The 15,179-nt window shown below is 40.4% G+C and overlaps 2 protein-coding genes across 2 annotated transcripts; one reads left to right on the forward strand and one right to left on the reverse strand.

Moving 5' to 3' along the window:
• Positions 1–1,536: 1,536 nt before the first annotated feature.
• On the reverse strand, positions 1,537–11,924 carry LOC149300012 (small ribosomal subunit protein uS11m-like). The gene is made up of 6 exons (XM_089485502.1): positions 11,899–11,924; positions 10,140–10,238; positions 8,226–8,324; positions 5,042–5,171; positions 2,992–3,057; positions 1,537–1,644 (listed from the first exon to the last, which is right to left on the reverse strand). The coding sequence occupies exons 1-6, from the start codon at positions 11,922–11,924 to the stop codon at positions 1,537–1,539; spliced, it is 528 nt and encodes a 175-aa protein (XP_089341628.1).
• Positions 11,925–11,976: 52 nt separating this feature from the next.
• LOC149300013 (large ribosomal subunit protein mL46-like) lies at positions 11,977–14,959 on the forward strand. Its single transcript, XM_089485503.1, has 4 exons — positions 11,977–12,213; positions 12,622–12,817; positions 14,326–14,499; positions 14,712–14,959. Exons 1-4 carry the CDS (start codon positions 11,977–11,979, stop codon positions 14,957–14,959), a joined length of 855 nt encoding a protein of 284 aa, XP_089341629.1.
• The last annotated feature ends 220 nt before the right edge of the window (positions 14,960–15,179 follow it).

Below are 15,179 nucleotides of genomic sequence, written 5' to 3' on the forward strand. Positions count from 1 at the left end.
GACACGGCCACCACATGGGGATAATTCAGTTAAATTGTTGGCGAGATGCATAGTTCAAACCCCCCATGCTTTAACGATGCATTACGTAGGGGCCTATTCAGTGCTTTGCTGCAGGTGAGACTTGCAGGGTTGCCCGAATGAGGAGTTTTTGGGAAAAAGGGTCATGTTGGACCCTCTTAATGCATAGATAAAGCAGCGAGGAACTCACAGCTCTATAAATTATCCCCACATCATAAAACTGCTACAATGAGCAGAAGACATCTTAGTCCATGATGGCATAGCAACAACTGCTGTGTCTGTCACAACGTGCGCCTCTAATTAGCTGTTTCTGTTTTTCAACCATCATACAAACGGAATAGTCTGATTCTTGGATAGCGATTACATTTGATGCGTGGTGATAATTTGGTTAATGTTATTGTTAATCACTTAAGATAACGGCTCAGAATGCTTAGGGTTTAACACACCAAGTCACAGCAATAAAAATGTGTGAAATAAATAGAATACTGGCTTCATTTGTCCTACCGTCGCAGTGGGAGCTTTTGTTCAATGCTTCTCAAGTGTAGACCAATGCCAGTTGGGCTCCTTTAGGTGGTTTTGGTCTGCAACTCTTATCACTTAGATGCCATGTACTAGGTCCAGGTCAGACCAATTTAACTTGAAATTACAACTCAGATTTTCTTTTTTATATCCTCTGAGTACCAAAGAGCCACAATATACCAAGGGGCCAAGTAACAGCAAATAGTGTTTCCTTGAGATTCATCAGCTGTATAGTATTAATAGTCAACTCCTTCTCGGAGAAGGAACCTATTCATTGTTAATACATCAAGGTCAAAACAACTGCTACTTGGCACTTAGTAAATTCATCTTCAGGCTCCACACCTCTCTGGCCAATGATGAGTTAATATTCAACGATGTACAAATGGATTTGAATATTCATGACTTCCTAGCATTAATATTTTAATAGTTATTTATAAACGGGACTTCTGCGTATTCTAAAGGCCAAAATGCCATAGATTTAAAAGGAATGCAAATTGGTGAAAATGGTAATTCGAAATGCACTCAAAAAAAGTCCTCTCGCAGCTTTTTGTGCTTTTCCGGGTATAGTTCCAGTGGTCTCTCTGTAGTATGTTGCCTGGGAAAAACCTATTGTTTGTAAAGGTAATTTGCTGCACAGTGATTTATATTACCTGTAATTTTTGAAGAGAATATAATTCTTGTGTAATTTTCAAGGACATTGAAGAAAGAGAGAAATGTGTTTTGCATGCACTACGCAAAAAAAAAAAAAAAGGTGAGTTCAAAACATTTTCTGACATTTTCATTTTATTAGAGGCATCCTAAAAGCCAAAATGTGTCTTCTCTAAATCTCTCCTTTTTTCCTGCTTATGTTAACCCCTTCATGGAAGTGGCACACCAGCTATACTGAGCCTCTAAAACCGGCAGGAAGATGCGGATTTCAGAGGATTCCATGCAGTATTCTTGCTTCTATGGGCTAAGTGGGCTCTCCGTTCCGGTAAAAAAACCGCTTTCTTCTGGTCCTCACATTCTGCGTGCTTTGCGTGGTCGGCACCCATTGTGTGGAATGGGCGTGTTGTCCGTAATTGAAATCACTTCTAGTCCTCCCATGGTTAACCCTTTGATGGCAGCCTAAAATATTTTAAGTTGTTCCATCAGTTAAAAGCTCAAGAACATAACAAGAACATACAATTATTTTGAAGACACACTAGTTCTCAGACTACATGCCTCGTAGTGTTAGATTTTATATCATTTTAAAGAACACCTTAAGTAGAGATTTCCTTCATGTGTTAACAGGAAAACATCTCCTCAGACCTGCCCATTTGATAGAGAAAGAAATATGAAAATGTATATATATAAATGCGATTTAAATCTTATCATCATGTTACCAAAATTATGGTAATTGCTATATAACCTTAACCAGAGAATTACAAATTATATAACCCCTAGTCTTATCTGACCCGTCCGTCCCCTTTTCAAATATTATTCCACCCATATTGCTCATTGCATTATCTTACACTGTTTGTATAATATGTATCACATAAAATATATATCTATACACCCCATATATATATATATCTATAAATGTAATAAGAAAATTTGAGAATTTTAAATATATTTTCATCCTTGCTGTGGGAGGTAGACTGTCCCAGTTTGGTTCTACATACCCTAAACGCATGAAGACGGAACAGATTAGATTTTAGGTTTAATCTGAGTAAAGAAATAGTCGAAGTACTTGCACAAAAATGGCAAAAAACGGAAAGGCATTAACAAAATATGTACAATGTGGTTCCAAAATAAAGAAAGGATAAAAAAAAATTCCCTCTGAGAGCCACACCTTCCGGGAAAAGCATTTCTTTGTCTGCCCGTTTGGTGTTACGAGGGAGAAAAGAGCAAACCCCAGGTACTGTACAAGTCCACACAATAATTTAGGTTTCCCCAAACCTGGTCTCATAATACCCGGTATGGCACTGTTATGGTGCCCAAAACTGATGAGTGCGTCAGATCCCTATGTTATTATGAATGCATAATCGCCCGGTATATTTTTTGGGGAAATCACACATTCCCATTTCTCAGTAAACATTGTAGGAAGTGCAAGCTTATATGGACAGCATGTCTGGTACCCTACGAAGGGATCCTGCTTGGATACTTTTTTGGTCAATGGGTTTTAACAACGGCTAGTCTTTGTGGAAGGTGCATTTTCATGACACAGATAGACAGACACCATTGCCTATAAAGGGAAAACAAAAGGCAGCTGAACACAGCAGCGAGAGGGCATGCGCAGGGCAGGTGTGTATGGGCCAGGTCCGAACACCATGGGGCACCCTTTTAGTTACACTAAGTGAAATGCTGCCTGGGCTGTGGACAGACATTTCACGTCAATATGAGTGAACCCTGGACTTATTATAATGTACAATAATGTAAACATCTTAATAGTGTAAATAAATTAAAAGAATGGTTATCTTGATGACCACTTACCATTCTGCCAGGTCCCAGGCCTTTTACAACAACACGTACATGGGTTACCCCTTTACTCATAGCTTTCTGTAAAGAACATGTATAAATGATTGGCAATGAAACAAGGTATCACGTAACTGATTACGTTTTAGTCTGTATCATTCCTTTGGTCACTTGCAATTATCACTAGTCATTTTATAAAGAAGACAGGAAAGATAGATTATGGGGAGGATGAATGAGCGCAAAAGCATGAAAGAAAAAGAAAAAAATAAATAAAGAACTGACAAAATGTGATTGACATATTGTGGGGCTGTATTGAGGAAACACCCATCCTATTCTATCAAGCAATAAACAATTACTGAGTGGCAAGCAGAGAGAAAATTGCAAGGGGAAAATCATGGTTTACGAATTAAACCGCAGGGGTATCAGCTTGAATAAACGGAACAGTCAGATACCAAATCCATAAGCAGAAAATGCTTTTCAACAGAAATCCTACTGACCAACAAGTTGTACGATGCATTCTTTTAAAATAACTTCCAGTTCTTTAACAGGTGCCGTCTTCCTCAACCCTCCCCTCGCCCAAGGTATTAATGTGAAGGTTTAGAATCCTATGTGGCCCTATAAATTTAGGGGTTAGACACAGCCCCCTTGACTATTAAATAAACCATATGGAATTGTCCTGTAATGTATGGTGATTTAAGATATTTTCAGAGGTCATGTCTTCTGCGTTCAAAGACTTGTCCACTTAACCAGACAGACTATATGTCAGCTCCCGGGGAGATAAAAGACGGCGGCAGGCAGACCTGTCAGCTCGTTCAAATTTCAACAATTTAAAAAAAATCAGGAACACACAAGGCGCAAAGCAAAAAAACCCAAAAAACCTCACCAAGCTATTCCTCGTGCTTCGAAACGGTCGAATCAGGTCAACTGTGACTAATAATTGTACTACATTTTATAGCGAGTAACACTGTGTACACATAAATTATATTAGTGCGCATGCATTCAGACCATTTAACCAAACCCCTGTACATCTCTGCAAAATAAAATACCTTCCCAACCTTTAGAAGGCCCATTGGCCAGCGAGTACACTATTTTTCTTGCAATGTAGGTACCGCAAATTATATATTCTAGGTGTATTGTTTACTATACTTTGCCCCAACATTAATCTTACTTCAGCTATGTCATGTTAAGACAGACGTTTAGACGAGAGGCGTTACAGACTATTCTGCGAGGGGTGTTAGGTGGACCGTCGGTCATCTCCAGGAAGAAGGAAACTCAACAGTAGGACTACCAGATACACAAGTACAGCGTTAAGATAGCTAATTTATTTCTTTACTGCTTTCCTTGTACAAAAGTCTCCCCATCCTACGGGTTACTTTTTTCCTTATTAAATGGTAAAGATAGAAACAAAATTTACATCTATCCTTAAATAAAATAAATACAATTTTGAAAAACGAGGGACTATCGTGCGCCAATTTTACTTTGTTTATTGTAAATGACGTGCAACTTGTCGGTGCGGTTTATTTAAATAGTGCTGCCAATGTAGGCAATGTTTTGGGAGGTGGAATCATCAGAAACAGCAGATAATCATTTCAGTAACAAGGAACAACACAGAGGTCACGTTGGCCTTTTATGTAACAGTGCACAGAAAACTCTTCTAGGCTTATTTCGCAGGCTTGTCCTAATTAGTTTTATTTTGTGAAGTGAAACATAGCGACCTGCCTGTGTGCTGCTAGTCACGCTGGGAAATCTCAGCTGGAAAAACAAAAAAAAAAGCCACAATATTCAGGGCACAGTTCTAATACAAACCGTGATAACATTTCAGGCTGCGAGATCTTCATTAGGTTGGATGTGTGCTGCCGCCTACTGGACATTGCACGTAATAGCACTTCATTATGCATGGCAGTCAGATCAAGAAAGCAGAAAGGACGTGCTCCAATAGAACAATTTCCCGTTATGAATAAGAGTACAAGTGAAAATATTATTTTTGCACCAAGCCTTATTGTAATGCATTATATTTTTTGTATTCAATAACGTATGTGTAAAGGAAACTGTTAAAAACAATACTTACGGCTGCTGCCGAGATGCCCGCTGTCTGAGCTGCCACGGCACTACTTTTCTTAGTATTTCTGAACCCTTCTGTGCCACAGGATGTACGTACCAGGGACTGGTTCTCAAAACTAGTTACCTGAACGTGTGTGCTGAAATAAAATGGATACAGACAGCCATGTTATATGGGAACCTGCTGCTTTGCTATGCAAGCCGATCTAAATTTACTAACAACCTCCTCACAGCTGAAATAATAGGCCACTTCACATTACTTATCCTCCTGGACCTCTCTGCAGCCTTTGACACAGTTGGCCATCTACAACCCCTCCATCTACAACCCCATCATTCCCACGGCATCTGTGAAACAGGTCTTTCCTGACTCAAATCCTACTTCTTTGACCGTACATTTAGTGTCTCCTTCGCTGGAACTTGCTCCTCCGCACTTCCGCTATCTGTTGGCGTTCCTCATGGCTCAGTTTTTGGGTTTCTACACCTCTTCACTTGGACAACACATATCTTCCTTTGGTTTCCAATATCACCCATATCTATATCTCTTCTCCAAGACTTTAACTCACCTTGTCATCTTTCTGGAATTGCATTATGGATGGCGTCACATTACCTGAAGTCTGAGCCAAGATCACTGCCTTTGTGTCACATTTGCCTCTCCTCTCTCCATCTCGCCCCTCACCTAAATAAAAACCTCCAAATCTCGCCATTCTTCACACAAGAAACAACCAAAATATGGATCCACTCCCTTGTGACATCCCGTCTGGATTATTGCGGCTCCCTACTAACTGGTCTTGCCCTCTCCCGCCTTTCACCACTCTAATCTTTCTCTGTCACCGTTCCTCGCCTGCCGCTCCTCTTTGCCAATCGATCCACTGGCTCCCAATATCCTCTGGAATAAAATTAAAGCTTCTGACCCTGACCTACAGAGCCCCGTAGATCTCTACCCGCCTCATACACCCTTAGCCACCCTCTTCGTTCCTCCCATGTCTTGCGTCTCTCTTCTACCTCCTCAATCTCCTTTGTTCAGGATTTCACCTGTTCTGTACCCCTTCTCTGGAGTTCCCTCCGTTGTTCAAAAGCTCTATGAAAATCCACTTTTTTCAACCTTCCCCCCCAATACTCTCATCCAGCATCCCAATCAAGCCATCTGAATGACCAACAACCTCTACAGACTCGACCAATTCCTCCCGATCCAAGCAGTCCTCTCCTATTGTTTCACTTCTCCTTCAGCCACAGACTAGATTGTAAGCTCACAAGAGCAGGGCCCTCTTCTCCTTTTGTACACGTTTGTTATTGTTTGTGATTTAAAAATATTCTACTTCTGTTGTAACAGCGCTACGGTATCTGTTGGTGTTATATAAAAATGTAATGCAATCTAATCTATACAACTTCAGCAGTTCATGCAGCCACCCACCCAGCTACTAAGGGGTTAATGCTAGCTTTTCTTTCACTACCTAAACTGTCCTTGGATTTCGTCTTGTAATTTATCGCATGGAAACACCATGCTTTGTTACAGGAAAGCGCGGAGGGGGCTTCTGTACTCGCTTTTAAGGCAAAACAATAGGTTGGTGAGCTACTGAAAGCAAACCCCTGGCAATAGTAGAAAGGCCCCGAGGTCTTCAAAACAAATCACGCTGTTTGAAAGATCGAGAGGACGTTTCAGAATGTAAATGTAAAAAGTACAAAAATCACGTAAGCGATGGATAGTTCCGAGAATAAAATGTGGATGCACAGCTTAACCTCTTCAATGCCAGGACTGTACAGAATCTCCAAGCCTGTACGTGGACATCCAGGATTCTTAGGCACATAGGTCCATTTCACCAGGCGGGGGCACATCATTTTTTTTAAATGTACCCAATTGATCAGCACTAATGAACAGGCAGAGTACATAAAGGTGCTGTCCCATCTACTATGCTTAATTAAACATCTGTAGAACATCATTCCTAGTAGCGCTGAATGCCAAGATCCTTCTTAGAAATATTGGGGGGGGGGGGGGGGTTGTGGCCAGAGAAACCCCTAAAAAAACATTTGTTGTTTTATGTGACTGAACCTTCAGGTGAACTGATAAAATGACACATTTGCTAAGGTTTACTTGCTGGAGCGATGTCACAGGTTGTCTGCCTTCTCTTGGAGAACAAAAGTAGAAATCTCTCTTGTGTGAGGAAGAATCACTCTTCCAGATCTTGCAGTGACACGAGGACCCGGACCTTTTCCCCCACGTATCTTGTATGTTCATATTAGGTTGGGGGAGCCTGGTATGTTCTTATTAAACACACATACATACATACATACAATGTCATGTAGATGTACTCCATTTCGCTTCTTACCAGTCAATGATGATGTTTTGCCAGAACCATTCAACTACAGAATCAGCACAAAGCCAGACATGGTTTCTCTACAATATAACTAAAAATCCTCAGCCCATCATAACAACACACGGATCTGCCTTTCTACATTAAAGAGTGGCCTAAAACAAAGTGATAAACCATATGCATTATCCTATTGAGTCGTGTGACCTAGGTAAGAACCATGTATTTGGCACATGGTTTCTCTAAGCCTGGTGCATAGTCCTCAGTTGAAAAGCTATAAAATATTAGAATACACCCACGTATTCCAGTGTTTTACGCAGAACTCTTTCCTGTCTTGTAGAATACAACACACAAGTCTTAATACCCCACGATGACAACTTCACAAGAAAAAAAAAACAAACCCTTAATTCCATGAAAAAACATGTTTTCATGGCAGCAGGATGCCTTAGGTATCAATATGCATACAGTCATATAATAATAATAATAATAATAATAAAAAAACGCAAACATTTTTGCAGGTAAAAGCTAAATAACGACTTTTTGGGGACTGGATAGGTGAGCGACAGTAGTTTTGCAGGAAGAGTTGGCAGGAGAAATGTTTCTACCTCTTCATCATTAGAAGGAACAACGCTAGCCAGATTCTCCAGAAAAAGAGGCCTGAGTTGGCCCCGCATAACTCATAACTGAATGGGCGAAGAAATCTCATTGATTAAACTACCCATAACACAGGGCCAGCCATGCTCTTCCTGCACCAGAAACCCACTGGGGTCAGACCTTCATAATGTATAGTGCAGTTAAAACCACAACTCTCCCTTTAGTGAATAAGCCCAAGAGATTTCTGCCTATTGCAGCGCTGACCGTAAAATACCATAAAGGCGAGGCACTTACTTGTTATAAGTAGCTTTCACATGAACAATTGGCAATTCTTCAAACTTTTTCCCTCCCCACCGTAAGGTGCCGCTCTGTCCAGGGAGTGGTGGAATTGGGCTGGAAATGATTCAAAATCGGTTAAATATTTTTACAGGTTTCATAAATCGGGTGCACTACAAGTTAAACATATAAAGCTGGGATTAAGGAGGCAAAACACATTATTAATTGTGTCACTTCACACACGAAGAAATTTCTTAATGATTAGAGGAGAAAATGAAAATAGGGAATAATCAGATTTAAGACAAATGAGTTATTTAATTAAGGTCTAGGAAAGAGAACCCAGTTTGAAAACAGATGGAGATATAAATGTAAAACAGGTTCTAGCTGAGTAGCTATTCTGCTTCAAAGCAAAAACAGATAAATCCATGGGACCCAATGGGATACATCCAAAGTTTTTAAAAAGAGCTCTGGAGTGTTTTGGCAGACTTATTTAACCTATCAATATTGACAGAAGTAGGCAAAGAAGATAAGAAGTTGGCAACTGTAGTGCCCCTTCATAAAAAGGTAGCAGGGAAGACTCCACAATTACAGACCACCAAGTCAAATAATGGGACATCTTGTCAAATAAACTTAATGTATAATTTGACTGGGTGACTAAGCTAATAGACCAGATAGAAGCAGTAGATAATATAAGATATTTAACACTTTCCCGCATTGAAGACACACATTGCAGATTTTGGATGTTATAATAGTGATGGTCGAGTGACAGGAGACAGGAGGCTGTAGTTAATGGTGTGGCTGCTCCGTCCCTAACAATAACCTTTTCACACCTTGTGTAACACACACCAACTCGCTCTAGATTGTAAGCTCATTTGAGCAGGGCCCTCCTCAACCGGTGTTTCTGTATGTCATATTCTTATGTTATATACTAATTATGTCCTGTCTACCCTTTGTACAGCGCTGCGGTATCTGATGTTGTTATACAAAGCAATAAATAATAACATCACTGGGAGCTATTGTTAGTGATAACAGAAGAGAGGGACTTGGGAGTAATTATCTCTAAAGATTTAAAAGGTAAGCAGGCAATGCAAGAAAGAAGCAAGCAGGGTGTTCTGCTCAAGCCATATGTAGCAGGGAGGTGGTTCTCTGGTGGGATATTGACATCCTGGAGAAAGTTCAGAGGAAGGATAGTAAAGTAACAGTGAATGGTATGCAAGCTTTAAAAAATAAAGGAGAGATGTGATAGAAACAAACAAAGTGTATGGTGTTGGATAGTGTGTGTATGTGTGTAAGAGTATGCATGTTACAGTATGGCATTACCATGAGTGCGTATGTCAGCATATAGCGTGTATATTACTGTATGGTGTTAACATGTGTATAAATGAGACTAGAAGGCTAGCGTTGTATTAATTGCTTTATATAGTGCCATTATATTCCATAGCGTTGTACAAAGGGTAAACAGGACATAATAAGTAGTATATAACAATTTGACTTACAGAAACAGGTGAGGAAGGGCCCTGCTCAAACCAGTTTACAATCTAGAGGGGTTAGTGTTTGTGAGCATAAGATTGTGTCTGTTACTGTATGGTGTATGTTAGTGTATGTCAAGGTTCGACAAACCCCAGGTGCAAGGGACTATCAATCACTTCCTGGCGCTCGGGAAGCTGCCCCCCCACTTGGCTACAGGCGGTGGTGAGGCAGGTGCCATGGGAGCACGTCTGCGTTACGCGAGCCCGCGGTGATAGAGAGGCAGCAGTAGGCAGCTTGCAAGCAGCGCAGACAGGTCTTCACAAGAGGGAGAGCAGTGTATGTATGTGTCTGTGTACTCTCTAAAAGGTGATTACATGTTTAGAAGCACTAATATAGCCTGCTGCATGGTATAAGAGTTTAAATAAGTCTGGGTACATGCCCAATAAATAATATTTAGTGTACCTGAAGTCTTTAGAACTCTGATTTCCTACTGTTTCTGTAGATTGTTGGTATCCTTGAATACCAGTGTGTAGTGCCCGACACCATGACAGGTTGAAGGCTCTAAAAAGAAATAAACAAGTTAAAAACAATGATTATGATACATTGATTTGCATTGTATTTATTTTAAGATCATAGAAGAAAGCTTAAACTATTATAAAACACCAATTTATTGTTGTACAAAGAACTAAAGTTTCATTAACAACCAGAGTACTGTAATAAAATGACTAGCATGGTTGTACGAATAATTGACAACCATTTTGTGACAGTTACACATCACAGAAGCCCCCAGTGGAAGTGCCAGCAGCAGCGGAGGTTGCCAGAGAGGAGGATCCGGGTCCCCTGCAGCGCCGGGGGGATCTGGATCTTATTCATGTAGTCAGACCTCTATTTGAGGTCGGATTATTAGATGACCTCAAATATAAGACAAAGGGTTTTTTCAGAGCATTTGCTCTGAAAAAAACTTGTCTTTATATTCGGTAAAATAAGTACAAAAAGCCCACGTTATTGGTGGTTCTTTTAGAGGGACACAGCAGCCATCATATGCACCTTAATATGTACGATAGCTGAGAGGTTCCTTTAAATGTATGTGTCGTCCCCAATTAAGGAAGATTTACTTTACTGAGAGAAGATAAACAAGAAGCTGTAGGGGTTAATAAAGTTGGGGGTATCCTATATGGCTATCCTGAACTTATGATAAGACCAAGGGCTGCTCCAAGTTTACATCAAGTAAAACAGGGCAGGTTAGATGTGAACCGTTCTTATCCGCCATCAAGCTCTATGTTTCTATTCACTAAATTAAGGGGGGGGGGGGGGTCTATTCAATAAAAGGAGAGTTGTGGATCACTAATCATTATGAAGGGCCAACACTGGTAAGCTTCTCCAGAAGAAGGGCTGAGTTGGCCCTGTATAATGAATAACTTAATGTATGAGGAGAAATGTTGGCTCCCTGGGGATGGGCCCTAATAACGTATAGTGAAGTTCTCCTGTGAGCTCTCCCTTTAGTGAATAAAGCTGTCACATCTGGTCATGCTGCCGATCTCACCGACTTCCACATCCACAAGAATAATCAGATCTCTCTGGTGTGTTTCGCTTCTCGAGCCCGGACTCAAGTGCCACAATCTGTCCCTCCAGTCTCTAAGTGCCCGCGCGGACCCCTCACCCCAACCAGCCCCTCACTGCCAGTCTGCCTGAGTCCGGGCACCTACTAACGCTCACCCTGCAGTCTCTGTGGCCCCCAGGGGCCGCAGGCAACCCCACAACCTCCTGAATAAAGGATTCATGCCTCCCGGTAAAAGGCACAGCGACAAGCTCCAGCAGCAAGGTCAGGGAGATGAATCCAAGTCTGCTGCCGGGGAGGGGGGGGGCAAAAATAATAAAGTGAATAGCTTTGAACGTAGCAATTAAATAACATCGGGCACAAATGACAGTTCAAAAATAAATGTTAGTCATCGGCTGCACGTGCATATTTCCCGTTCAGCAGCTTTAAAATACAACTTATACATTATACAAATTATTGCATTACCCCCACTAATTGATATGAACTATTCCTGGTCAGATTGTTTTGACATAGTAATAAATAATAGGGGAGCTCCGAAGTATCGCAATTAAAAACACTGACTAGTAATTAATTTTTAATACTGTATGGTGTAAATGTAGTATACATTACAATATTCATAACGTTTTAATGCATGAGTAGAGTACATTATTATTGCTGGCTTACTGTACTTTACGAGATCTAACACACATCACCCTCCATAACAAATGGTACATTCCTCCGACCAGTAGCTGTCAGTGAGTGATGACGTACATCCTCCCTATGATGGCGGCGCCTGCCCGTATCATGCTGTCTGGTTCGGTGTTATGCCGGGTGCTGGCATTGCGAGCTCCGCGCTTCGGCTGCCGGGGTTTTGTGTCTCCTGCCGGTGGTGGAGTATCGCCATGGCGGCTGCACGGTGCGGTGTGCCTGAGGAGACCGGCAGTGGTGTCTCAAAGCAAGAGTCCAATTCAGCAAGAAGTGGCGGAACTGCTGCAGCAGGTAGTACGACCTCTGTGTGTCCTAATGCAGGGTCTATTCAGTATCCCGGGAACCTGTATAGTTATACTAAGACATTAACCTGTCCTGTTGCAAGGGGTTACTATACAGTGGTGTTGGGCTGGGGAACTGTGGTTTGGATAGCGCCCGCAGATTCCGTAGCGCTGTTACAGTAGGGTACAGTGAAACGAAATGAGACAATTTAAATGTCATTAAAAGACTCTAAACATACAAGTAAAGAAGGAGATGGGGCCCTGCTATTGCTGAATTGGTAGATAATAAATATATATGAATATGTAATACTTTATGTATAGTCATTGAGCACATATGATGAGCACACGCTTGTTTGTTTCTCCGTGTCGAACTTTACAGATTTTTGGTTGTGTTTTCTGTGGCTTTTTCTGCCGACAGGTAGAGTTAGAGGGAAGCTTGTACGCGGATCATGAGCTTCGTCTTATGGAAGATCGGCAACGTCTGAGGAGGAAGCAGTCCAATACCTACGATTCTGACGATGAAGAGGAGGATAAAGAAATTGTATTGACTCAAGATCTTGAAGATATGTGGGAACAAAAAAGCAAACAACTCAAAACGGCTCCCCGAGTAACAGGTACCCCAAGCTGATTCTCTTATTCTACTTTTAAGTAAAATGCTCTTTTTTATGATTATACTTGGTTCTTATCTTTCTTATAGGATGAACTTATCTGTTAAAATCAATATATGGTATTCTAATATAGACACATCAAAGTGATCTCTAATATTATTGACATCCTGCCAAAATGACAAAGTATTTAATCAAGTAACTGATTGAGATGTGAAATGGGCTTATGTTTCACTACCTGACTTGTTCATAAACTCAAGTTTGAAACGTACGTATATGAATTGACCCAAATAGTGTGAAAAGAATTGAGCAATGACCTGATGCCTCGCTCTGTTACCGGGTTTTAATATTTGCCATAAAAGCATCGATAGGCAGATAAGAACCATTCTATATCGTGTTATTTCCTTGTTTGTATTTAAATGTTTCTATCATATCCCCCCCCCCCGTCATGTCTTTCTTCCAGGCTATATATGTTAATATCCTTTAACCTTTCCTGGTAAGTTTTACCCTGCAATCCATGAAACAGCTTAGTAGCCCTAAACTTGGCTATGGTCATCTAATGATAAATCATTTAACAGTATTTGGTGTTTGCCCATCAAAGGTCTCTGTAACGTTTTTTTTTTAATGATGCTTATGATATCGTTAAGCACACTGATGTGTCAAGATAGAGATCTTTTGATCTGTTATGGAGAATGAACATCTATGGAGACTTGGTGAATTTAATTATAACTTATTCTTCTGTCAATGGGAAGCAAAGCAGTGTGTTCCGCTTTGTACTAGAGCAGGGATTTATAATAGAGTGCAAATCTGCATGCTGCTACTTATCGTAAGGTGGGCAATTCAACTTTAAACTGAAAGCATGTCTGACACTTTTCTCCCAAATCATAGTGTGTGGTTCTACACTAAATGAAACAATATCGATTTACACATTCAAATTTCTAGATTGTAAGCTTGCGTGCCGGGCCCTTTTTATCTAATGTATCGGTTTGTCTTAGTCTGTTAATTCTAGCATTGTTATGCTTTTAATAAATGTGCACTGTACTAAGCACTGCGTGATTTGTTAAAAGACCATAATAAGCAATCCAAATATATGGGAAACAATCCTAATTGGTATACCATATGGCTATTTTAACTTCTATTCTCAACATCTGCATGATTTTGTCATATCTTTGGCTTGTTACGGGGTGGTTCAGGCAGGCTTGGTAAGGGTACGCGAGGAGAAGGGGGAGAACTTCACGACAGGGAACTAATTGTATATAATGCTGATCCTGCCTTTCTGAGACAGATCTAAGCTTCTAAACTAGAAACCGTCAAGACACAATTTATGGGTAATTTCAGTAAGTCTATTTGGTTATGGAGACAGTTGCTGTTATTATTTTGTTTTATATTTAGCGCCATCAAATTCCGTAGCGCTGTACAATGGGTGTTGTCCTCCACATGCTGTGTATATGAGAAAACTTAAAGCAATTGCTGTGCATTAAACATTAAAATATACCTGTACATTTCCCTTGTTATAGAGGCAGATAAGAAAAACGACAAGTCTTCGCTAAATCGGAAATTGGATAGCAATCTTGTTCTCTTGGTTAAAGAAAAAATCTCCAATGAAGAAGTCTGGATGTTCCCACAGATGGAGTGGCTGGTGGGGGAAACTATGAGGCAAACGGCGGAACGGGCCCTGTCTACTTTATCAGGTAATGCGTTCTCAACTTTGCATTTACTGCAATAGTGATTAGTTTCTTGAGCTTATATTATGAAGTTTTGGGCCAAACTTTGTCTGCAGATAACTTGATGTTTTGGTATGCTTTTAAAGTTACAGGGGGAAAAAATATATGGACTATTTCTGAATTGTCATTTTTATCATTTACAAACCGCAATACTTTCTTCTGGGTTTTTTTTCCCGCAGAGGATCATATTAAGGCTCAGTTCCTAGGAAATGCACCCTGCGGATTCTACAAGTATAAATTTCCAAAGTCTATTCGGACGGAAGACACAATGGGAGCTAAAGTATTTTTCTTCAAAGCTTTGCTTCAAAGCGGAGACCTACCTCCAAAAAAGAAAAAGGAATATGTATGGGTCAGCAAGGATGAACTTAAAGACTATTTAAAGCCAGCTTATCTCTCTGAGGCACAGAGATTTATAATAGAACTATGAAATGTGGATTTCTGTAAATATTCTTATTAAATGCATTCTAACAAGTGGAACATTGTATTGATTTGCTTTGTTTTGACTTCCTCTGTGATCACTGAAACGATCAATCACACTAACGCTTCTGGGTTTCTAAAAGCCATTATAGAATTTTTTTAGTGAAAGTTTGATTTTTTTTTGGGGGGGGGGGTTATATGATTTTTTAAGCCAACATACACGTTATTTG

The sequence above is a fragment of the Sceloporus occidentalis genome, unplaced genomic scaffold, assembly GCF_023333645.1.
Source record: "Sceloporus occidentalis isolate IW3139 unplaced genomic scaffold, rSceOcc1.0.p SCAF_26, whole genome shotgun sequence".
NCBI classification, from domain to species: Eukaryota; Metazoa; Chordata; class Lepidosauria; order Squamata; family Phrynosomatidae; genus Sceloporus; species Sceloporus occidentalis.